Below are 24,935 nucleotides of genomic sequence, written 5' to 3' on the forward strand. Positions count from 1 at the left end.
GTATGAGGTCTAGTACTGTGATGTAGACATACTCGGTACGAATTATATGACGATGATAAATATGAATTTACATTGCACTATAAATATATATGTACTCTTCGCATGTTATAAAAATAACTCTAAATTGCGTTTGCATTACAGGCACACAGAGAATTAAGTTATTTTGGGCTTCAGTAAATAAGTAGATTGTCATTATTAAACAGCTTTGAAAACAGCAACAGTTTGGGCTGAAGAACTGGAAGACATGGTGTTTCAAAGTTTTGGAGTTGTATATCTAAAGTTTACAATCTCAAACTCTCTACCATCGAATATCCAGAAAATAACAGATGATAATGCCTTCAAACTTAAATTTTTTTCTGATACAAGATAAACACAAACAGTATTAATCAAATGAGACACTTGCACTCCCCAATCTTCCTTGTTTGGTTCCTAATGGGATATGTTGAAACATATTTACAACCGACAAGGATTACTTTTGTTATGTACTTAGATAATTTTGATTAAAAATTTGTCCTGTGACCTTTGTATACACGTATGTATAGGTGCACTTTATAAGATAATACTTCAAATATCTTGGGGTTTGACTAAAATGATATATGTGAATATTAAAATGACAGCAAAGGACTTTTGTAATAGATGTAATTATACAAATAAATACATGCAGAGATATTTTAGTACCAAGAGAGATGTTTCATGAAAAAAACTTATTTTGCAGAATCTGTCCGATAAGAGAATTTGTGAATACTGTGTTTAGATAGCAGATGATCATTAATGAGAGAGAGATCAGAAAGAGATCAGAAAGAGATATTGGAGAGATCGATCAGAGAGATCAGATATTAGAGAGAGAGAGAGAGAGAGAGAGAGAGAGAGAGAGAGGGAGAGAGAGAGTACATCAGGGGGCTAAACAGTTTACAGAAGATTTTACAACAAATTAATATAAGATTAAAAAAAGAGGAAATGAAAACTATACATAGATCTATAGGCCTGCATCATAATCATGCTAAAAAAATCAATAATAAAATAATATAATAGGGAAAAGAAGCATTTGTTCCTCTCTTTTTTTTTTGTTTTCGTTTTGTTTTTGTCCTTGTAAGCTCCTGCGAGCTAGCAGCTTTTAATTGATTAGGGAGGCATTTAAAGTATGCGTGTGGGCGTTCTTTTTAGTTGAGATTTTACATTGTCAAAAGCTGTATGATGTGGACCCAAATACCTACTTATGATTCATTTCTCTACCAATAACGCGGTAGCCTCTTTCCACTCGTCAGCGCCCTAATGATATTGAATGTGCAATGGTGTATCTGTACGCTGCCCATCCCCTTTTTACAAAAGATCATTGGAATGAGAATAGCTTGAACGTGTCTACGTAAACGTCAATAATGCATGCAGCATAGATCATAGCAATCAACGGAGTCGTCATCAGTGCAGTGTGGAGTTGGAACTTTCCATAACATTTTGTAAAAACACACCTTTTTATGCCAACGTGCAGTAACAAAAACCTTCAAAATGCACGGTGAACATGCAACAAGTTCTAGTGTGAAAATATTCGCTAATATTTTTATATCTTTTGTGGGAGCCGGAGTGCTTGGATTACCCTATGCATTCAAAGAGGTAAGTTTGCGTTTGGAGTCGACTTCGGACGACACAGCACAGAGGTCTATGTGCATGACGAATGAACAGATGACGGATAACCGCGGGGCCAGAGTTGGCCGTTGCATGTGTCCGACTCGGTGACTCGGCCACGTCTTGTTCTAAGTACAACTCTTCACTTTAAATGTGTGAATTGGGATTGGGAAGTCATATGATCCAGCATTTATTTGAATATGATGTATTTTATTGATACCGATAAGCATCATGCTGTAACTTTAAGTTGTACCGGTAACCACAAAGTCAAAGTGACGAACACCAATTATTTTTTTTCTCTTTTTCAGTTCATTTAGATTTTATGTTTTGTCATTATTTCTTCTTCCAGCAGTAGGGGTGCTGGTTCGAGAATAAGGATCGTGCGCACAAACGAGGATCGTCTTCGTAAAAGCTGACAGACGCGGAAGCAAAAATAAGGAATGTCAGCATTTTTGCTGACGATTCTGATTTGCGATCCGCGCGTTGACGATGCGAAAAAAACGGGTTCTGCAATGATTTTCTTGATGCATTTTGCATTTACCTTGTACAGAGACTTACACATTATACATTAGGAGTGATAAATCCTCGGGAAGACGGACAACCCATAAAAGTAGATGGTGAACTGGGGGTATTTTATTATGCATTTATGCAGAATCGGTTTTTGCATCGCCAGCCCGTGGATCGGGAACCCAAAACCGCAGAGCGTCCAAAAAGAAAAAGCATTCATAAAAATGCGGATGATCCTTATTTTTCAGGGCACATTTTGTCTGCGTATACGAGGATATCCTTGTTTATGCGGACAATCCTCATTCTCGGACCAGCACCCCTTCTTTCCAGTGTAAGTGCGCTCAAGGTGATGAAGATAAATGCATGTTATGTCATAAAATTGTTGATCCATATCAAAGATTGACGTAAAAAGAAAGACTGTATTCTATATGATGTGCTGTCACTATTATTACTAGTACTAGCTTCAACTTGAAGTTCAAGCTCGTCTTTTTACCTGTGGACTACTAAATTCAATCATTGCCATAGGCTTTTAATGCAGCTATACAGGGGCCACCCAGTTCCAATAGACAATGGGTTACAAACAGGGCTCAAATTAAATTTTTGTCCACGGGGGCTCTTCCAAAAAAAAATAGCCCCCATGAACCTTCTCTTTTAGTGCTGACGGAGGCTCTTATTTTAATACAAATTTCCATTGGATTGGTACCAATGAAACACCTAAATTCCTTGGTATTTTATCATTATCATTTAAGTCGGCATTCTCCCTCTTAGAAATTTACTTGTTACATAGCTGTATACTTTTATCCCCATGATAAGTGGCGGATCAAGGGAGGGGGGGGGGGGGGGAAAGAAGGGGGAAAAAAGGGGAATTTTCTTCTTTCTTTTTTTTGAAAAAAGAAGTGTTCCTTTCCCACTTGTATCACAGAGAAACAACAGTTTAAGTTAAGTCTAACGTTAACGTTAATTTGTTATTAAAATGTAGAGTAAAGCCCTTGGCCTTAGGTCTCATTTAGGTCGTAACTGTTAGTGTTTGAAAATCTAAAGTAAAATTAGACGGTTTTCATGGTTAGACCAAGTAATTGAGAAAAAAAAGTTTACCCGTCACTGAGACCAGGTCAATCAATCTTCTAGATCCATTATTAGGGTCTAACGTTAGTAGATATAAGGTAGATGCAGGCGCGGATCCAGTGGGGGTGAGCGGGCCTTGCCCCCCCCCCCCTTCCGCAAAAGAGAGAGAAAGAGAGATAGAGAAGGAAAAGAGGGAAAGGGAAAGAGGAGAGAAAGGGAAAGAAAGAAGAGGAAAAAGAAAAGAAAAGGGGGAAGAAGGAGATCGGGGGGGGGGGGGGGGAAGGGCCTTGCCTCCCAGGCTGTTGCCTCCCCCCAATATAACAAAATAAGAGAGAAGGAAGGAAGGAAATGGAAAGGAGATAAAGGGAAGGAAAATTGAGGAAGAAGTAAAGAAGAGAAGGGGGATACATTGTATCATGCAGTTGCAATTTTCCCACCAACAAGTTGCAGATGGGGGTGGGGCAAAAGGCCTTTGCCTCCCCCCGCCCCCGTTAAAAAAAAAAGAGAAGGAAGGAAAAGGAAAAAAGGAGAGCTACATTGTAAAAGGGACCAAAAAAGAGGAAGAAGAAAAAAAAAGGGTGAAAAGAATTTTGATGCGGTGTTCGAGTAGAATTCTGTGAGATGATATACTTTCTCGTAGCTTGATGTGACGAAGTGTCTCTATCCAGATATCTGTTGATAGTATTATAGAATATAGAAGCCTGATATGACCTTCTGCTCATAACTGACAAGTCACCACATCAAAATTAAATTGCAAATAGTGTTCAACAACACGATGGTGGATGAAACTTTCTAATATTCGAAGATATGTGACCCTCAGACCATATTGTTTCATTATTTTTTATTCAATCAATCAACGTCAAAGAATTGATTCATCATCGCCCTTCAATTTATTATTTCACCTTTTAATGTACTTTCATTCTTATGCATCATGAAAGAACACTGAATTGGATTCTTCAATGTTTGTTTTGATTAATTTCCTCCCCTTTCCTTTTCCCTGTTTAATACTGATAAAATTTTCAATTTTTCTTAGGCAAAATATTATTTTCATATTTTCTTTATGCAAGACAGGGAGAGAGAGATAGAGAGAGAGAGAGAGAGAATATGTTAAGTGAGAATTATCGAGTACAACTATAAATTGCGTCCTTTTTAATATTATTCAATTCGCTGAAAATTTTTATCTTATACTTACACAGGGGCGATTTTTAATTTTGCAATGGCCCCCGTGGACAACCTGATGGGGGCGATTATGGAGCTCACGGGGGCGAATCGCCCATCGCCCCCGTGTATTTTGAGCGCTGGTTACAAATGAAAGAGTTTCCTTATTTGCCTTGGTATATTTCCAAGGAGGATCACTTTGTATTTTCTAAAGAAAATCATAAGCTAGACTTTGTCAGCTATGCCAGTGACAATTTCAGAATCTTTGGACAATTTAGAGATGTGATTTGATTGGCATTGTCCATTGAAAAAGTTGGCAGTGATTTCTGATTGTTTGTTTTTGTTTGTAAGTGAATATAAATCAGGATAATAAATGAGATTTTTGAATTATACACAAGCAACTGTTGTTATTGTGATATTCATCCATTCAGGAAAACTCAGAAATCTTGAGACTTCTGAAATGGGAAGTTAAACTTTCAAATTTGGAAATGTCATATTTTTTAGCCTTTGGCAAGTACCAGCTAGCATTTATTAGAAGAAAATAAAGCAGTGCAGTGATTGAATTAGGGAAATGAAGAAAAAAAGAGCTAAACAACTTCCTAATTTATTTCTTTTGTTCAATTTTAATTTCTTTTTCTCCATGTAGGCTGGCATCTGGGAGGGAATAATTATCATGCTATTTGTAGCAATTGTCAGGTAAACAATTACTTTGCTTTTACTCAAACTTTTGTATTATTTGTCGTATAAATTAAATATTGATAACGCTCATACCAAGTACCACAATTGGACAACTTGTTTTCAGTATTCTGTGCAGGACAACTTTCTGAATGGTTTACACTTTTGATGTGTGTGGCATCATTATTTTGGAAAAAGGTGCAAAGTACACATGTATGTAAAGGAATCTGTTCATGAAAACAGAAAATCATCTATGTTGTACAGTCTGATCATGCAATGTTTTTAAGCAATTTCCGATGAATGGGCAAGCTCATGAATTAGTGTTGTCTTGTTACATTCCATTCATGTGAAAATATATTAGTACTGGTATACATGTACATGTACATAGACATTGTAGGGAAGAAGAGGTCACCAAGACAAAATCAAAGACGTATTCAAAGTAGTAAGCAGTACCGATGAGGTTGAGTACTAATGTCACAGATAAAATTTTAATACGAGAAGCCTTTTTTGCCCCCTTTTTAAAGCATGAAAGCCATGTTATTATTGATCGACTGCAAATACAAGCTGGAGGAGAGGAAAGAAGTTCGGAAACTCTTCAAGGTGTCCCCTATTCCAAGACCTGATGCGGAGAAAGGAGACGAAGGAGGAGACAAGGAGGAGATGGAGACCCTGATGAACGGAACCTCGGAAGAAGGGGTGGTAAAAAGCGGAGAGTCTAACGGAGAGGTTCATGTCCTCTCAGGAACCAAGACATCAAAGATAGAGGTAAAAAAGTCTCGCCGTTTTCACTGCGTAAGTTCTTTTGCTCCTCCTTGCATCCTCGTGTTTTGGTGTGCTTTTAATCTGGTAATGGTTCTTAATCGGTCAGTACATCTCATCATATTCAATTCAGTAATGGTTTTATTAAAAAACAATGCCTCGCAGCCAAAATGCTGAATTGTGCATGTTTACATGTATACATGAGCTTCATTACATAACATTATATTTCATTTGTTACAATCATTCATTCAAACAGTATTGGTAACATTTAATCAAAAGCAAAGCAAAGCAACAAAAAAATATGTAGAAAATGGGAAGGATGAACAGCATATCTCTGGTATTATCCCTGGTAATCTTTAAACAAAAATAGAAATAAAGATTGTTCCAAGGAAAAGGAAATATTGCAGTTGTCTTGGTGTGCTTATAATTTGATAATGGCTGCTTATCGGTCAGTACATCTCATATCATTTTAAATCAGCAACAACAAAAAAAGGAAAATAAGAGAAAAGAATAAAGAACAGGAAGGTTGAACAATATATCTAGTAATCTGGTATGGTCTGAAAACAAAAATGAAGATTGTCCTAAGGAAATAGGAAATTGTGCAGTTGTCTTAGCACATCTAAACAAAGACTCTTGAACAAACAAAAAAGTTAACTTTTCACTCATTTTCATCATGTAGCATGCACATACTAACCCTACAGTCTCACATCAGGGTTTTAAGGAATTTCAGTTCCTTTGATCTGAATCTCATTTTCTCATTCTCTTACTCTCTATGACATATCTCGGCAGTCGGCGGTCAAGAAATATCATGTGGTATGGACAGCTTCTTCTTATCACGTTAACGATCAATAACTGCATCTAATTAACCCTTAAAACTTCTCCAAAGAGAAGGTTTTATCGTGATCCAGATCGACCGCTTTGTAGAAAGAATATTCTGAAACGTTTTTGTGTGCCTGTAATGAAACTATCTCACTCTGCATTTTGGAATGACTGCTCACAAAGCTTCATGATTACTTTTGCTTTCCACCTTTCCATTTACAAATGCACCATTTGCACGTGATGAATGGTTGATTTTGTTTTTTATGCATGCATGCTTTGGAATTTGTTTTGTGTTGATTTCACAATTTAATCCAACTGCTTTTCTGCTAAACACTACTCATTACTTTAACCCCAAATCTTTCTTGAATTGTCTGGCCGTTTTTGTTGTTGTTGCACCAACCAAAACTTGTTTTGGCTTTGTACCCTGCAAGAATTTGGTGTGATGATTAAATAACTTGTCTTTTTGAAACGTCTTTGTATCTGGACCACTTGTTGGTTTTCAAGTTTTTACATTAACTAGAGACTAGCTTAATAAATTGTAAATGATACATGTTGTGCATGCACAATCGCACATCTTGGATTTTTGTGTTGGGAATCGTTAGTAAGGTCTTCTAAAAAAAAAATTGCACTAACTATGGATTAGAGGGACACTACAATGTAATACAACACATGTCTTTAACATATATTGAACCAAGAAGCAAATAGTATACTTATGTTGGATGATAGCACCCATCTTTTGTTAAATCAAAATGTTTTGTCAAACATTTTCTTAGAAATAGAACATTTCAAATTAGATACCATATGTTTGAAGTGATGTATGTTCAGGACTTACTGGTAGTGTTAGCTTGCAGTTTGTGTTCCTCTTGTGTTTTGTTTGCATGCTTGTCTGTTTGTTTGTTTGTTTTTGTTATCAATAGAGTAATCGATAGACCTTTGACATTGCTCTTTTTTCTTTGTTTCTGTTTCATCCAGGAAAATGAACATTTGAAAGAGTTAAATTATGGAGATCTTGGTGAGTATAGATAGAGAACAAGGTTTTCTCTTTGGTGATTTAACTACTGTACACATCAAACCTACATTGTCACTTTTTCTAGAAAAGTATCCCACCATGCATACACTGTACATCATTAGGCTATGGACTGCTTGAAAATAATTACACATTTATTTCTTCCAGCCCATAAGTTCATGTCATGGATATTCCTTTTTTTTTATATCATTCAAGTAATGTACAGTTGTATTGATTACTTTGAAGTTATACCCTATGATTGTAGGGTCCGTGAGATTCAGAAAATACCAGGTAAACATTGAGTTTTGTTTCCTTATATCACCTTGAAGTTATGCTACGTGCTATCAATTTGTTTACATTGGTATCGTAGGATGTGTCACAGAACATTTGAGCAAATTTTGTTTGCTACTTTAAAGTAATAATATGTGAAAGTTATTTTCAAACTGATTTTAAAATTACATTTTCATAAAAGATTCCTTTTCTTTCTTTGCAGCTTATTATGCTCTAGGCACCAAAGGGAGGTTGATTGTAGAGATGTCCATCGTCATATCTCAGACAGGTATGTTTCAAGTATTGATAGCCGATGCAAAAATTCAGATGAGATTAAACTTTATTACTCTTGTATTTTATTTGTACCCTGTCTTACTTGTAGTCTACTAGGATACTGACCAGGGGCTCGTTTCATAAAACTTTTTATCTCTTTCTTCCCCTGCATACCTAAGCAACTCTGTTTCAAAATACAACCCCACACGAAGTCTTCGCTCCTCATCAGACACACTATTACTTAATACACCCAGAATAAAACATGCTTGGGGGGAACAGGCTTTCTCAGCCATGGGTCCAAAACTGTGGAATAACCTCCATCTAAAATTACGACAACTGTCATCGACAGAAACATTCAAATTACAACTAAAAACCTATTTGTTTCTTTCGTTGTAATTATTGCAATATTTTAATTTACTATGTCTAGGAGAATTCCAAATTTGTTTTTCGGTTTATTGTTTTTTCTTTCTTATGCCTGTTACATGTACTCTTTTCTAAGCGCCATGAGCACCGAAAGGTGGACCTGTGCACTGTACAAGTAGCCACTATTATTATTATTATTATTATTATTATAACAAATGCTAAATTTCTATGACAAATTTGCTCTCAGCCAGTCAGATGCCATGATTTTAGTAGCTTATAACAGTAGCGTGTAACTTGTTATTGATATCAAGTTTTTATGAAACAGGGGCCAGAACATTAAATGTATTGAAGTGGAATGTCACTACTACCGTACTGGCAATTCGTTTTCAAACTATACTGGTACATGTATGCAATACAGAAATAATAGCTCACTCTGAAAATATACACATACACTGTATGTCCTGGTTGTTTTCCAGGCGTACAGTGTATGCACTCGAGAGATTACCAATTTTACCAGGAACATGTACCGATACTGTTTAACAGATATTTAGACTAAGTCAAGTCCTTGCAAAATTTCCATTCAATTTCATGACATTCAAATAGTATTCCAAGAATTTACAGGAGTGTTGAAAGTGGATACTTTACTTTAAGAAAAAAATTGTCTTTTTCAATATTACAATTTTACATGACGACAGATGCATACAATACAATCATTCTGTCGTTTGAAAGTATCATGATTACTGCCATTTCTATGTACATATAGTATGGGTATTTCATGAGATCTGAAATTATTTTATAAATCAATATATATTGGGTTCATTTCATGTGCATTGCTAGATACATGTATTAGAAAGATTATCTTCTAAACTTTCTATGCAGCTGTTTAATGTTTACGTTTACAAGCAGCTGTTCATTTACAATGTAAAGCAGCTGTTGGTTGTTTACACTATGTGTCATATTAGTGTACTCTCTGAATAAGTCAACAATTATACAATTTCCACACAACTGCACCAGGAGTGTCATTTTTGACGGACATGGCGCATTATAAATGTTCACTTTTATTATTATTATTATTTGTCTGTATTTGAGCATGAATACTATTCACTTTGGGTTTTAGATTCTTACCTTGTAATGTTAGTTAAATATATATATTTCCAATATCTGTGGACCACAATAAATATATAGATTAACAATTGTCACATTAAAGATGAAGTTGAGTTCTGGTCATGCGATTACATTGTGAAAGAAACGGTGTGGAATCGACCAGAAAAGGTTGATCATAAGAATTTGTGTGTATTGCAAGGTTCTGGAATCATCAAAATAATAAGAAATTTGGCCAAGTCTTGGTAAAGTTACAAACACTGTACACAGAAAGATGTAAATGGGACTACACGAACACATGGCGTAAAAATCCTACCCTGGAGTTTTACGATGTTACATGACATATTTAGATTATGAAGGCATTTGAAGAGCCATGCTTTTCAGGGAACATGTCTTATCTGATGTTCTTCCACACTTGCATATAATAAGAATGATAACGCTCACAAATTATTTTTCACCTCTTCCCAGAACTCGACCTTCTCTTTAAAGGTCATACACTTGTAGGAAGAATAAAGTAACAGGTGGAAAAATGGAATTTGTGGTTTGTTTCAATTTAAAAAGATGAATAGGTAATTTTATTTTCGTATAGAATAGGGATATAGAACAGACCATTTTTGTAATTTTTGATCTAGCCTACTTTGGAATGCAGATACCCATACCCGTACATGTATGGGTATGTATTATTTAGAATGTACCAGTATAAGATTTCAATACTATCTGCCCATTGCATAACCACTTTTTAAAGCATGTTGTTGCATTGTATTGTACTAGTGATCATCACGACATACAAACCAATGAATAATAATCCTATGACTGATGCAGATACTTTGTATTCCAGTGCATCTGGAAAAGATTTGTAATCATGTTCTTTTTTTTGTCAATCCAACTACATGTATATCATACCTTGTTGATTGAATATTAATTAATTGGGAATTTTAAAGGAAAGTCATGTACTTGAAGAAAGAGAATGAAATCAAGTATAGCAGTGTTTTAAAACTTTCTGGGGTACGAATATCCGTGACAAAATGTAGCTTTATGTATTCATTTTTATTCTTGTATTGTCATGTTTTCTGCACGATTCTCCTAGAGACGTTGTGCAAGCACCTCTGTTTAATACTCCAGGTTTAGCTTTTGCTCATATAAAGAAATTTCCTGTTTTGTTGCATTATTTATATGTATCTCTGCCAATACATTCACACTTTAACCAAAGTGTAAATGCCAGTGAACAGATGGGGTCGTTTGATTAACAATTCTGTTATTCAGTTTCAGAAATGGAGATGTACTTGTAAATTTATTTTAAATCTGCGACCTTCTTATCTAGTAAGAATGCAGTAAAACATTGAACCTGAAAATAAGATTCATATCGAGAAACTAAAACCTTTGTAAGGAAAATGAAAATCATTTTGTTCATAAATCTATCTTTATTAACTTGAAAGAAAAATCAGTGGATGGTGTCCAAGTGAATTGTATACCCTTCAGGGCTGATTTACTTTTCTCTATTCTTTATAAGCTTTTTGGCAACTGTGTATGCCATGTAGTAATGAATTTCCATGGTCAAAGAGAACTAAAATTTCTTCTATTTTAGAGAGGAATCTATCCCTTGATATTTATTCTTGGTCATGCTTCTATTATTGTGGATTGAGTTTGTGTAAAAGTTCTAACCATGTGAAGTAGTTCCTTTAATGTGAATGTTGAACTCTGGTATGGGCACCGTATGTCCAGAGAACATGGCTATAATTCATTCTGGATGGTTTATCCTGCAGTAGATTGATTTTTTGAACCAGTAAAAGATAAACAACTTCAACAAATTTGCTGGAAATCCTCTTCAATAAAAACCCACAACTTTATTTGCACATATGTTAAGCACAAGCACATCTTGAACATTCAGTGAAAGTTTTGTTGGATTCTGTGAGTTTTTTTTCTATCATTATCAGAACTCAAGCTTATCTTTATGACAAATAAACATCCTTTATATGGTTTTGTGTCATTTTGTGTCCTATTTCAGGCTTCTGTTGCAGTTATTTGATATTCATCTCTTCCAATCTTGCGGCCCTCTTCCAACATCTCACTATGTACCATTACATTGTCTTCATGCTGCCTGGGTGCTGTGCATTATCACTTCTAAGACATCTCAATAAATTAGCTTTATTCAGGTATGTATATATATATCCTTTCATTATACCCTTTAAAGCCCCACTGCACTACTTATAGCTACTTGTGCCCTGTATATAGCAACAATGTCTAATCAGTGACCATTGGTCCCCCATGATCCCTTTTTCCGTATGTTAAGTGAGAGCTGATTTGATGAGATAACTACCTGTCAATCTAATCCCTCCTTGCCAAACTAGTGCAGACAGGCTTTAAAGTGATCAAATTTCAAATGGGATGATAAAAATGTCCTTGAGCAAGGCTACATTGCTCCTCTCCACCAAGGTGTTAATTGGGTCTAGCTGGAATACTCCCAGGGAGTGGAGAGAGTGCACCATAACGTGCAGAATAGTAATTGAATCCAGGATGATAATGACCTGGATGATAATGATAGTGTAAGCGCTTGATAAGAATCCTGTATTATTATTATCATTATTATGAATATGATTTTTTTTGAAAGTGTACTAGTCTCATTTTGTGAGAAGTGAGAAATATTCTTGTTGAAAATGAAAAGATTTGCCAAAATTGTGTGTTAATTTTTTTTTTGGTGTGATTTGAATTTTTTTACAATTTCTCAATTAGGTATCTGTAAGGTGTTCAATTACTTTCAGTTATTTATCATGTACATGTACCAAACGGAAGTTAATTTGATAAGAGCCAAATGAACAAGATGGATACAAATGCATTTATGTCTTGGTCGCTCTGTTTTTCTTCCCCTTTTTCTTGTAGCTTGATGGCTGATTTTGCAAACATCTTTGCATACACTGTGGTTTTTTGGTTTGACTTTGAGCACATACACAATGTACCGTAAGTATCGAGTTAAAATCTTTTATACAGAATATCCATTTGGTAAAAAGTTTTAAATACAATCATTTCGATCGATTACAAGAATTTAGATTTAGTGATAGGAACAGATTTCACATCTTTTGGAAACACTCTTATTGATTATCTACTCAATGTAGAGCTTAGCTTTCACCCAAACCATTAAGTTATATGTAATTTATTGTTTAATGAATAATGTAAAATCTTCCTAATTGTCGCATTGTTGCGGTACCAACCTATTTTTCACAGTTGAAACCCTTCATAGCAAGAACAGAAATGTAATATTACTGTATTCCTTCTAGACCAAAACAAGTGAGATGTAAAGATAAGAATTGACTAATGATGGCTTTATCTTTTGCCTTATATTTTTCTGACACAGAATTCATCCAAAGACAATGTCATTAGAGGGATTCCCCTTCTTTCTAGTAATAGCCTTCTACTGTTATGAGGTATGTTTTACTTCAGTTATTTAATGATAAACTTGAGTTCTGTAAGGATAAACCAGTATCTTATCTTCATATTCTATATGTGTACACAATTATAAAACTGGTGACAAATTTCCTCTCTAAAAATAAGAAAACAAATTAACTTACTGCTAGCAAAACTTGCTGACACCAAAAGGGATAACGGGTGTGGCTACCCGGAGCTACCCCAGCTCATGAAACAGAGGTCCTCTCAGTGTGAGAGCTGGCTGCAGACTGATTCCAAAACTGTATGACTGAACCAACCCAGCCCAGAACATATTAGAGAATTTAGCACCTGGGTGCATGCCTAGCATTGCAGTAAGAAAAGAACTAGGGCTACAGAGCACCTCAAAGGGATAACTCATTATTATAACAAGGACTGTCCTGGCTTAGGCTATAAAAACAGACCCTAAAACATGGAAAATGATCTGGATTGTAACACATAAAAAGAAAAGGAAATCTGGTATTCTGACACCATGTGCTTAACACAGGACACTATGTGCAAATGGGAGTTGTGGTTTTTATGGAAGATGATGCCAATAAGTTTCTGTGCATTTGTTTTTATTTCACTGGTTCAAACAACCAATCTACTGCAAGATAAACAATCCGTAATAAATCTTAGCAATTTTCTCTCAAAATATGATTCCCATACCAGAGCTCAAGATAAGCTTTAATATTTTCATTAAATTATTCTATACACTGCCATTGTACTATAAATGAGAATTGTGTAACTGATGAAAGTTTCATTTTATTTGGTTTTGTGTGTTTGTTTGTTGTAATTAACATTTCTACTTTAATATCATCTTCTTTATCTCCATTTTGCTGTTATCATGAGCAGTTATGTAAGTTTTATTGTAGCAATGTTTTCTTATTTGGAACATCGAGTTCTAATTGTCATGTTTTATGAGTTTGATAGATATTCTGTAGCATGTGTATTCATATCCCTATATATTCCATTTAATTTTATGATTAAATCATTTTTCATTTTTTCAGGGTGCTGGAATGATACTTGACCTGGAGAGTTCTGTAGCAATGGATAAAAGAGATAAATTTAGATCGTAAGTAACATTTCATTCTTGGAATACATGCATTTTTCAGTGCATATCATCTGATGAAACCTCAGTGAATGAGCTTACTTGTCTTTGTGCGAATAATTATTTAATGCTGTAAATGTTTAACTTAAATGTTGTGAACAAAGAAAAATTTCACGAGACTGTGCAATAACATTAAATATGATTCATGGATCTTTGCCAAATTTGTTTGTAACAAGTAATTATTGATAATTCCTAAACTGTTTTCTACTTTTTGCAGAATATTCAAAATGGCAATTATTTCCATGACGGGCTTATTTATCGGGTTTGGAGCATGTGGATATTTGGTAAGTCAATACACATTTATGGTGAATTATCCTACATATGTATAGTCTGTATAGGCAGTGTTGCCTATAGCTAGAGACTTTTTGGTGGTGGACGCGACTTCACTGAAGCCATTTAAATCCCAAATCCTGACCTCTGCTATATAGCGATCGCGAGCTATAAACACGATTACACATGCGTACTAGGCGCTGATCAAAACAAGTTCTGCTCAAACCCAATTAATAAAGAAATTTTACAATATAAATATTGAAATAAATATATATTATAGTATTTTTTTCTTTTTTTTTCTAGAAATTTGCAAAAAATGTTATTTACCCTGTTAAAAAATAAACATTTATAAGAACAGTAATCAAATGAGCCTGGGCTGCTATCTCGTTTTATAACGTATACATCTGTAAATTCAATTTGGCAGCTTTTATGAATTATAACATTAGACAAACACTTTGCAAATCTCAACACATATTGTCAAATTGAAAACATGATTCTTGTACAATTACAAATAAAACATTATTAAAGATGGAAATATGAATGTAATGTACATGTCCGACTTTTCTTCACAAATAGTTACGTTTAAAGCAGTTTGTTATGTGAAATTTGTGCCGACCGGAAGCAGCGTTTTTTATCAGGAGTGGTAGGCGGTAGTCCTACAGGTTCCAAGACTTTAATATCCAAGGCATAAAGTAGTGATGGCTGATTAATCAAACATTTTGCTTTTCTCTTTATATTATTGCAGTCCTTCGGTCCTGAAACAATGAACATCATCACCCTCAATCTACCCGACGGTGTGCTACCCCACGCCGTCCAGGCTCTGCTCTCCTTCTCTCTCTACTTCACCTATCCAGTCATGATGTTCCCTGTCATCAGAATCCTGGAGAAGAGGTTGCTTACAGATCCTAATAATGAGGTTATTAAAGCGGTGAGTCTCTGCTTCATTCTCACTTAACTTGAACTGACATGATATGTTATTTCCCTAAATGTGATTTCTTTTTGTAGTAAAAGTTTTCTGATTATAATTATAATCCTAATCCTAATCCTAATCCTAATCCTAAATTTTTGGTATGTTTTTAAACTGCGTAATCAAAGAACAATAGAAACCTTATCAAAGATCCAAGGGAGTCATGTTGTCTTGAAGGAGGATGCCGAGAAATGGTTGGAAATGAAATGGGAGTCTTGTCTACTGGCAAGATGCAACAACAAAAATCAATCCTTATGCAAGCACAACAGTTTCAAGAACTAAAAACTAAATCAGTTAAAGGGAGACCGATCAAAATATAGCTTTAATTTATCCAAGAAGGCACTATTCACTTTTGATGTTTGACTCTGTTGCTTGATTTTCTCTTCTCTAGAATCTACTTCGATTAGGCATGGTTCTTTTGACGGCCGTGGTGGTAGTGCTAATACCAAACTTTACCACCCTCATGGCATTAGTAGGGGCGACATGCTGCACCCTTTTAGCTTTCATCCTTCCAGGCCTTATCCACTGGAGAATATTCCAAGAGTAAGTCATCATTTCTAGAATTTATTTAAAATTTAATATGTAGGTGGGCCAGTCTTTACAAAAAAGTAAAGTAAATATCATACATTAAATGATAAAAAAATGTTCACATTATCAATTTTGATGATCTTTTTAAAAATATGATATTGGCGTTGTGTATACAGACGAATTTCTCTCATTTCTACAAGAAGTGTGTTTTTGTAGAAAATTCGAAACCCCATCTTCATTGTGTGGCCAGATTCATTGTTTAAAAGATATATATTTTAATCAAAGAACAGTCATAAAATGATTTAAGGTTTCATTTAGTGTTACATTCGAATTCAAATATCATGTGGATGTGGTAATGGATATTTATATAAGCTCATACCAAAATTTTATTTGTGAAAGACTGTTATCGTTTCGAGCCTTCATCTTCAGTTTTTATTTATCTTAATTTGCCCTTACAAATCTGAGATTAAACGATTTTCATTTCTTTATTTACTTCTATGTGCAGATCCCGTTCATGTTTAGCCAAGGTTTTAGACGTTCTCCTCATATTCATGGGTTGTATAGCGTAAGTTAAACATTATTCATTGTCGTGTATACACATATGTGCAAATTATTAGCACATGCAATTTTATATTTTGTTTATCCTATCAAATAAAAAAAACAGAGCATTTGATGTAGCATATTTTCTGTAGTTACAAATCACTCCACAACATAGCATAAGGACTGCATTAACCTTTAAAAAGCTGTGATATTTAATTTTCTTTGCAAATCAATGTGATGTCTGAAACAGAAAACTTATTGCTATTTAATTTCTTGTACCTTTATAGGCTTGTTCAGAAATGCCACTGTAAACCGCCACAAAAAAACTGTGTACATGAATGGCGATTGTGCCAAAAAAACTTTCACATAGTCACTGAGCTGTGTTATAAGACACAGAAATGTGAAGGGTAATACAGTTTACTGCATCATATCTGAATGGGTCTTAACTGTATTAATGTATTAAACTCTATTAGGGGTCTAACATTTCCTCAGAGTATTGTATAAATTTCTCTTTTTTTTCCCTTCTTAATTTCTCTTACGGCTCTTCAGGACAGTACTAGGGACCATAGATGCTCTCAAGAGACTGTTTCCCAGCCTAGATCCCAACCACACTGTGGTAGATACCGGCATATGAAGACCCCTGGAGACAAACATCCTATCCATTCAGCTAAGACCAAACGTAGTTAAGCTCTACAGTGGCCAATAATCGTGTGCTAAGACAGCGCTTTTTAACCTTCTGAAACTCAAGGTCAACTTTGGCCGATAGAAACTTTTTGACTGTCTTACAAAACATGAGAAAAATAACAATAAAACATGACAGAAGAAAATGTAGGGGTTGTTGCACCCCTTCCTCCAGCCCCAAACTTATCTACTTAACTGTACAAGCGAGTGAGCAGGTGAACGAGTGGCAGATTTTGTTCTTTGTGAACAGTGATCATGGGATGTTATATCTCAGGGGCTTGTTCGAAGTTGTCATATCGGCTTTTGGGAGCCAGAAGGGCAATAACTATGCTGAAGTATATGAAGTAATGCCCTTTTGCTCTCAATACTAGGTGACATTATGCCTTTATGGTCATTTCAAGAAGAGAAGCACTAGTGCACACTGCTAAAGTCACCAATAGTGATAAAAAGTGATTCTCATCGGTTCATGTTACCATTAGTGTCATGAATGGATTAGATTTCAGAATACAATTAAAGTGATGAATCCAATTTGAGGGAAACAAGTGATTTCAAGATTCCATGTGCAGAGGGCCACAAGGGCATTCACTCAGTGTAAAATGATTTGAGTGAATGCCCTTCTGGCTCTCAGCAGATATGATAAATTATACACAGGGTAAACGTCCTTCAGGAGAAATTTGAAGACCAAAATACCGTCCGTTCAGAGCCAGAAGGGCATTAACTCGTATAATAGAACATTCATGTAGAGTCAGTACCCTTCTGGTTTTCAATAGACAATATAATTACAATGTGTGTGCCAGTAACAATGCATCCTGTTTGTCTGTGCTATTAATTTATAAATGATATTTATGAAGTTTGAATTAAGTTTAAGAGACCAAAGGTGGAAGAAATGTCCTTTGGCAAGGTATTTATTTACATTTGCCACTCCATACCCTAGAGAGAAATGGGGACCTGGTATGATGACGAAAGTCTTTGTGTAAGTACTTGCCATATGCCCTCATGGTGACCATACAGTAGGAATACTCCCCAGGGAGTGGAAATGATGCACATTGTGCATGAACTAATCTGATGACCGGGGTGATAATATCTGTAAAGCGCTTAGAAGTAATTTGGTAAGATTCAGAATATTTTTAAGAATCAAACAGCTTGCACAACCATTACTTCCCTATGATAGTGAATGAGGCAATCCAGAAGTCTTCCAATGTTAATACTTTTTATGTCAGTTATTGAGATGTATGAAGTGTTTTCTTTTTTCTTCAATCCTCATTACAGCTCAAGTGGTTCACTATTTACAATGTTATGTATCAAAGAAATGTAAATATTGCATACATAATATATTTTTAAAGGCTGCATCGTACATTATCGTCAAAGAGAACCGTGTATTTGTTATTTGAAGTCATAATGTATAGTAGCATAAATGATTGAGAATCACCGAACATTGGCGTTATTGCTGCTTGTATGATCTCGGTGACTGTTCATACCATAGGTTCAAACGACAAGCTTATCTCGTAGTCAAGGACCTTGTGGATGCACCTGTGGTTTCAGGAACTAACAGCTTACTAGAAGTTTTAGAAGCACAAGCGATCTTATATTAGCTGGTCTTCACCATTAACTACAAACTTTTGTCAGCTAGTAGAAATGACTGCTTGCTTGGTTCGTAGTTTAAAACCTTGAGAAGTCTTCTTTCTTTGTTTTGTAATGCTTTTATGTTTTAATGAGATGCTTTAAAAACTATTATTTGATCTTTCTGTGCAGTAAAATGTAGTCTGGTAGATTAATTATTTTAAAAATTCTGATCATAAGGATTTTTAACAAAGCATACCATCCCAAACTTTCTTTGAGCCCGAAATCTCACCTTTTAGAAAAGTCCTCTGTGTTATGAAAACATCTTCCAGATTGTCAGTTGGCAAATGCAATGTGAGACCTGTTGTGGAAATGCATGTAACAGCAATAGGCCATTTTTGTAATGGAATAAAATTTAATGCCAAATCTTTGTTTCAGTGACTCGTTGCAAATTATGTAATTCACCTGTTACAATTATTATGATTATTATTTCAGTAGTCATAATGTGAATTGCATACATTCCATGTTGCTAGGTAGGATAAGATAAGACATAATGTAATCATTTGTATTAAACATGGCATTAACAAAGATTTATGCATTGAATTTCATTACATTACAAAAATGTTCTATTCTTATAAATGTATCTCTGCATAAATTTAAAGATAAAGATACAAGCGTTTTATTTGGGATTAAGAGCGACGGCGATTAACGATTTGTGCGAATAATGAAGGCTGCAGTACTCGAAAGTCAATAGATGGGAAGATACATGTTCAGTAATGAATGTGTTTGTGAGATCCATAAATTTTGTTTATTAGAAGCAATACAATGTTGAGATTTAGTTACAAATGGCTGAAAATTATGTATGTGTCCTGCATTGAATCCAGTAAAGAAGTTACTACCGGTACATATATTTAACTTAGATATTTCGTTGAGGAATATGCTTGTTCTACAAATATTTATGCATAACTAGAGAATGAATGATGTAATTATTAGCCCTTACTGCGTCGTACAGAGTTGTCAATAGTTTATTTATCATGTATAAACTGTACGTTGTATATCTGTGGAATTACATGTACAAATGTAAAATTTATATTCTCTTTTGAATTGTGTGATTTGTTTTCGGTTAGGCCGATTGGACTTATTTCTGTGAATTGTTTAAAAATGTTATATTTTTATTTTAACAGTACACTTTAATTTATTACCTTTTTATTTGTACATACATGTAGTTCATACTAACATACAAGGTTAGATTATACTTGAATATAGCTATGACATGGAATGAAACCGTATAAATTGCATGCCAAATGCATTGGAAGAAAGAAGGTGATTTGATGTGCTCTTGTCAGAGTGGATGTAAATTAGAGATCCATCACCAAATATAATAACCACTGCCGTAATGATAACAGAATGATTGACTGAGTGAAAGAAAATATTACTAGTCTGTGCATTAAATTGTGATTAAAATTTAGCAAAATTATGTAGAAACTTCATAGTAACATTCAATCAGGTCTTTTGAATGAACATATTAAAAAAAATATATTATTTAACGCTTTCAGGATAGGATTTATTTTTAGGGCTAAATATAATCACATTGTTCTTCAAATTTGGCAAAAATACAATTTTTCTTTTGTTTGTACATTGTTATAATAAAATGTGATGTCTCTGAAAACGATATACATGGTGGAGAATGTTGTCAAAAATTTGAAAGAAATGGCCAATTTTGCTTGAAAAAGAATGATTTTGAATACCTCAATGCGTTGCCAGTATAAAGATTTTAAAGCTTAAATTAATTCTTAGAATTCAGGACATCAAAAGCAATATGTATATGCAGTTGCCCTTTCTACTCGTGTATCTGGCATATTTTTTTAGGGATCTGAATCGAAAGTTATTGAATCAAACCACAAAATGTGGAATGGCCATCTCAAAAGGGTTCAATCACGTATTACCTCTGGACATTATACAATCAACAGATTCTTGTGACTTATGACATTGGCTTGATCACCACCATCACACACACGATCATGTATGTTTTCTTATTTTGTATTTATTTCAGTTTTTGCCATCATAATTGATTTTCACCACTACCATTAATGTCGCAAACCTGTGCACTCCGAAAATAGTATTTTTGTCAAGTGCAATATGCTATTACATTTTGTGCCAAACTTACACTACTTTGGTTTCTGTTACATCGGTTCCATGACATTTGCTCCGGCGACAATTGCTCCGTTGTAAATTTCATACACTAATCGAATGGCTAACTTCAACCCTGGATTCAACACTATACCCAACCCTAAACCTAACCCTAAACCTAACATAAAACCCTATTGAAACCCTAACCCTAACCCTACATCTTAGACGAAATGAAGCCCGGAGCAATTGTCGCAGGAGCAAATGTCGTGTCACCGTTACATCGTATGTTCTAGCTCTCACTATTTTATTTTTCATGTATTTCACACAATTGTATGTCCTATCTGTTTTTGTGTTTTTTGTGCCAGTTTTAACATAGATTTGTTTAATTTCATGTAACATTCTTTTTACCTTTGATTTATAAATAATGAACATCAATTCATGTTAAGCCATTCATCATTGTGAATGAAGAAGCAATGTACTGTAAACGCTGTTGTTTTTCGCGCTGAGCGATCTCGAAACATATTCCCTAGTTCTTAAATTTGCGTTGCACCAAATTCAACCCGTTCAGAACACGCATAAGAAGTCATGTTTATATTTTTGCGGGTTCTTTGTGGACACCGACTTTAGCGCAAAATCCGTGAAAATTAATGTACTGTGAATATTTCCGCATTTACAGTACGTGATAATATTGTCCATTGAGAGCAAGACTGGCAATGACAATGCGATTTAATGTCGATCTGGCTCTCACTGGTTTCTAATTTATCCATATGACCAAATGTGAAGCAAACAGTGGAAACTCATTATTACAAGGTCCTTGGGGGCCATGGAAATTACCTTTTTATATCACGGTAAAAATAATGAGGTTTCAATGTATATGGAAAAGAAATTAGAGCTTCAAGGTTAAATCAACCTACCAGTAGATATTATAATTGAGCTTCTCCTGGTTCAGGATTTGTAGCAAAGGATTCATGTGTATCAGTATTATATGGGCAACGGAATAGATATTTGCAAGTATATGATCATGATTGGTTGACGGCTAACTAGTCTTCTTGTTCTCCTGTTGAAAAGTCATGAGAAAATGATGATCAACGATGAACTGAATTTTAATAAATTATCTGTATGAGATGAAACAAATTTTAAACCAATTTTTTTAAAGATTTTTATGTGACAGATACTGATTTTAATTACTTCAATAATATAGAAGTGAAAAGAGAGAGATGAGAGAGAGGAAGAGAGAGAGAGAGAGAGGAGGGGGTGAGACAGATGGAAAAAGAGGAGGAGGTGAGGGGAGGGGGTGAGGGGAGGGGGGGGGGGGGGGTCGAGAAAGAGAGAAACATAGAAATCGTGTAGTTTTTATCCACCTAGATGTATACAGCCCACAAAAAGCTAATAGTTCATCGTCTTTAATAATTCGCTCAGTTTGTTTTACTTTTGGGTTTGTAATTGTGGGTTGGGATAAGCAAGAAAATGATCTTCTCTAAAACTTTCTCATGATAAATAATAATAGCAATAATAACTACACTGTACATGTACATACATATTGTGCACCCATCCATCCTTGGGGATGATCAAGGCACCCACAATATAGTATTACATGTATTGCCCTGGCTTTAGCCAAGCTTCCCTAAGACATTCAACGCATTCAAGAAATGAATTTCTACCAGCTTCCCGTATACTACACCTGGGTGGAGAGAGGCACGTAGATAAATGTGTCATTAAAGGACACTAGTGTCAATGTGAATTGAACCACAAACCAAGTAAGCCAAAATCCTACGATGTATCCTAGAGCACGACACCTCTACATGATACAGCACTTCTTTTTTAAAAGGGTTGAAAAAAGGCAATATACAGTAGTTTTATTAGATTACAAAACAGGCTTTTGTATTTGGAGAATTGAAATTAGAATGAAAGAGTTGAAGCGTTTGCTTTTCTCAGAAATACACACGAAATGTATACCATGTAAGACAGGAATAAAACACATGTACATGCATGAAGGACACACAAGTTAAGTTTCAACAAAAGAATAGCATTCTAAATTTATTCACAATATTTGTACAGATTGCGTATCGATTACAAATATACTCTTATTTACACAGTTAGAACTCCATTGTAAAATTACCTGAACAAAATAAATAACGTTGTGCACGTATGTACATTATGCAAGTATTTGATGTGGTACTTTAATCAGCTTCCCAGCCTCCCCCCCCCCCCAACCAAAAAACAAATAAATAAATAAATAAACAAGGATGAAACAATTCATTTTCATCTAATGGTAACAATCATCACATTACAGCATACCATATTGAAATTATGTGTAACTTTCTGTATTCATTCATAAGTTCCACTTAATTTATATCATTCTTTGTATACACTGCCACATCACAATGCATTCAACTTATTGTCAATCAAAAGTAAAAATGACCAAGAATTATATTAAAACCTCACATTTGTTTAATACAGTATTTCACTTCAAGAAAAAACTTCACAGCAGCTCGGTATTGCAAGAATCTTGTTCCAATTTTCAATGTATAGTATTTTATATTTCACATACTAAGAATCTTGCTTTACAATTGGTCAAAAGTTCGCCCATCATTGATGAGGGGAGAAAAGTTTGTTACACCGTGTACTATCTTTGGTGAAAGTGTGTTGCACTGTGTACTAATAACTATCTTCAATGCAGCAGGTGGCTTCGGCCACCACGGTGATGTGGCGCACATTAGAAATTTAATTTTATACGTTTCATTTGCTAGCTGTTACTGTTACTGTGTTAGTGTTAATAATTGATGACTTGTTCCTCTAAAATGGCGGAACAAGTTAGATGTGAGCTCCTAAATGAAGCGGAATTAGATAGTTTTTTGCTGACAGAGAAAGCAGAAATACAAAGCGACAACTTAAATTCAGCCTGAAAGTATTCCAAGAAACATAAATTTTGAAGAACTGTCCGACATGGACTTGAAAGCCCAACTGTTGGGGAGATTTTATGCTGGTGTGAAATCGCAAAATAGTGAGTCATACAGTAAGAAATCTCTACAGGCTTCGACTAATTTGAGGTATAGTCTGCAGAGACAATTTTTGAATTTGCGAGACTTTATTAACAGTATTACAGTATTAAGGATACCAACTTTGCAAAGTCTAGTCGGATGTTCAAAACTGTTCTTCAGGAACTCAAGGAGGAGGGGAAAGCTGGCATAAAACTTCATACACCTGTCAGTGAAACCAACATGAACAAGATTCAAGATTTCCTTCAAGCTACATTAATGACTGTTTCAGGACATAGATCTGAAACCAGCATCAAACATTATGCCCAAACGAGCATTTAACAAAATATGAAGATGAGCGGCACAATATCTTCAGCCCTTGGTCTTCAAGAAGGACAGACTGATCACGGACAGCCAGACCAGCAAAGTAGGCCAAAGACTAATCCTACTCAAAACCCAACACATGATGATATTAATGATCTCTTGGATATTTCCAACGGTCAAACTAGATCGCCTTTCTCGTAGACCCTACCAGTAAAATGTTTCTGATGTGGAATATAAAGCAACTAATTACCTTTTGGTTTCAGACGATGACAAACTATCACTTCCTCGGTGATCTGAATGTATACGCTATCTTTCCGAAGCAATAGCTACATCCAGGTAATTTTTTGCGTAGTAATGTCATTTTTTAACTTTGCAAATTCAATTTGTTTCAACCTTTGACTGCTGTTTTGGATGTATTTTTTGTTTAGTGTGTCTAGGTTATGATTCCAATATTTAGGGGAAGATATTGCACATCTTCCAAGAATGTTCTGTAATCTGATTGGTTCAAATCAGGTTACCTGACATTCAGTGCACTGCACTGTAGCATTCATTTGCATCGGAGTGCAGAAAACTTACTACACCAAATGCACTATACCTGCACTCCCCAGAATGACATCGATGCGAGTGGCAATGACCGGCGTGTCAAAGTTTGCGTGAAGTGTATTGACTGATGAGGAAATGGACGAACTCTTGGACAGTGTTGATAGTAAAAATACAAAAAAAGTTGAAGGATAGGCCAGATACAAACTTGAAAGATTTTGCAGTTTAGTTGAAATGGATATTGAGTCCTTGCATCAACTCCCTACAAGAGAG

The 24,935-nt window shown here is 35.0% G+C and overlaps 1 protein-coding gene across 4 annotated transcripts; it reads left to right on the forward strand.

Annotated features, from left to right (window-relative positions):
- The first annotated feature begins 1,371 nt into the window (after positions 1-1,371).
- Positions 1,372-20,368, forward strand: LOC100893910 (amino acid transporter AVT3B). Of its 4 annotated transcripts, none has more exons than XM_030980733.1 (15): positions 1,372-1,608; positions 4,997-5,046; positions 5,550-5,817; positions 6,574-6,597; positions 7,576-7,615; positions 8,103-8,168; positions 11,622-11,769; positions 12,494-12,571; positions 12,966-13,035; positions 14,044-14,108; positions 14,362-14,428; positions 15,160-15,342; positions 15,773-15,924; positions 16,415-16,474; positions 16,999-20,368. In XM_030980733.1, the coding sequence occupies exons 1-15, from the start codon at positions 1,504-1,506 to the stop codon at positions 17,081-17,083; spliced, it is 1,461 nt and encodes a 486-aa protein (XP_030836593.1). In that variant the 5' UTR covers positions 1,372-1,503; the 3' UTR covers positions 17,084-20,368. The 4 variants fall into 4 exon arrangements, with proteins under 4 accessions (XP_030836593.1, XP_030836595.1, XP_030836594.1 ...); XM_030980735.1 differs by having other exon boundaries at positions 5,550-5,790; XM_030980734.1 differs by lacking the exon at positions 6,574-6,597.
- The last annotated feature ends 4,567 nt before the right edge of the window (positions 20,369-24,935 follow it).

This window comes from Strongylocentrotus purpuratus, unplaced genomic scaffold, assembly GCF_000002235.5.
Source record: "Strongylocentrotus purpuratus isolate Spur 01 unplaced genomic scaffold, Spur_5.0 spur5_scaffold_11, whole genome shotgun sequence".
Classification (NCBI taxonomy): domain Eukaryota; kingdom Metazoa; phylum Echinodermata; class Echinoidea; order Camarodonta; family Strongylocentrotidae; genus Strongylocentrotus; species Strongylocentrotus purpuratus.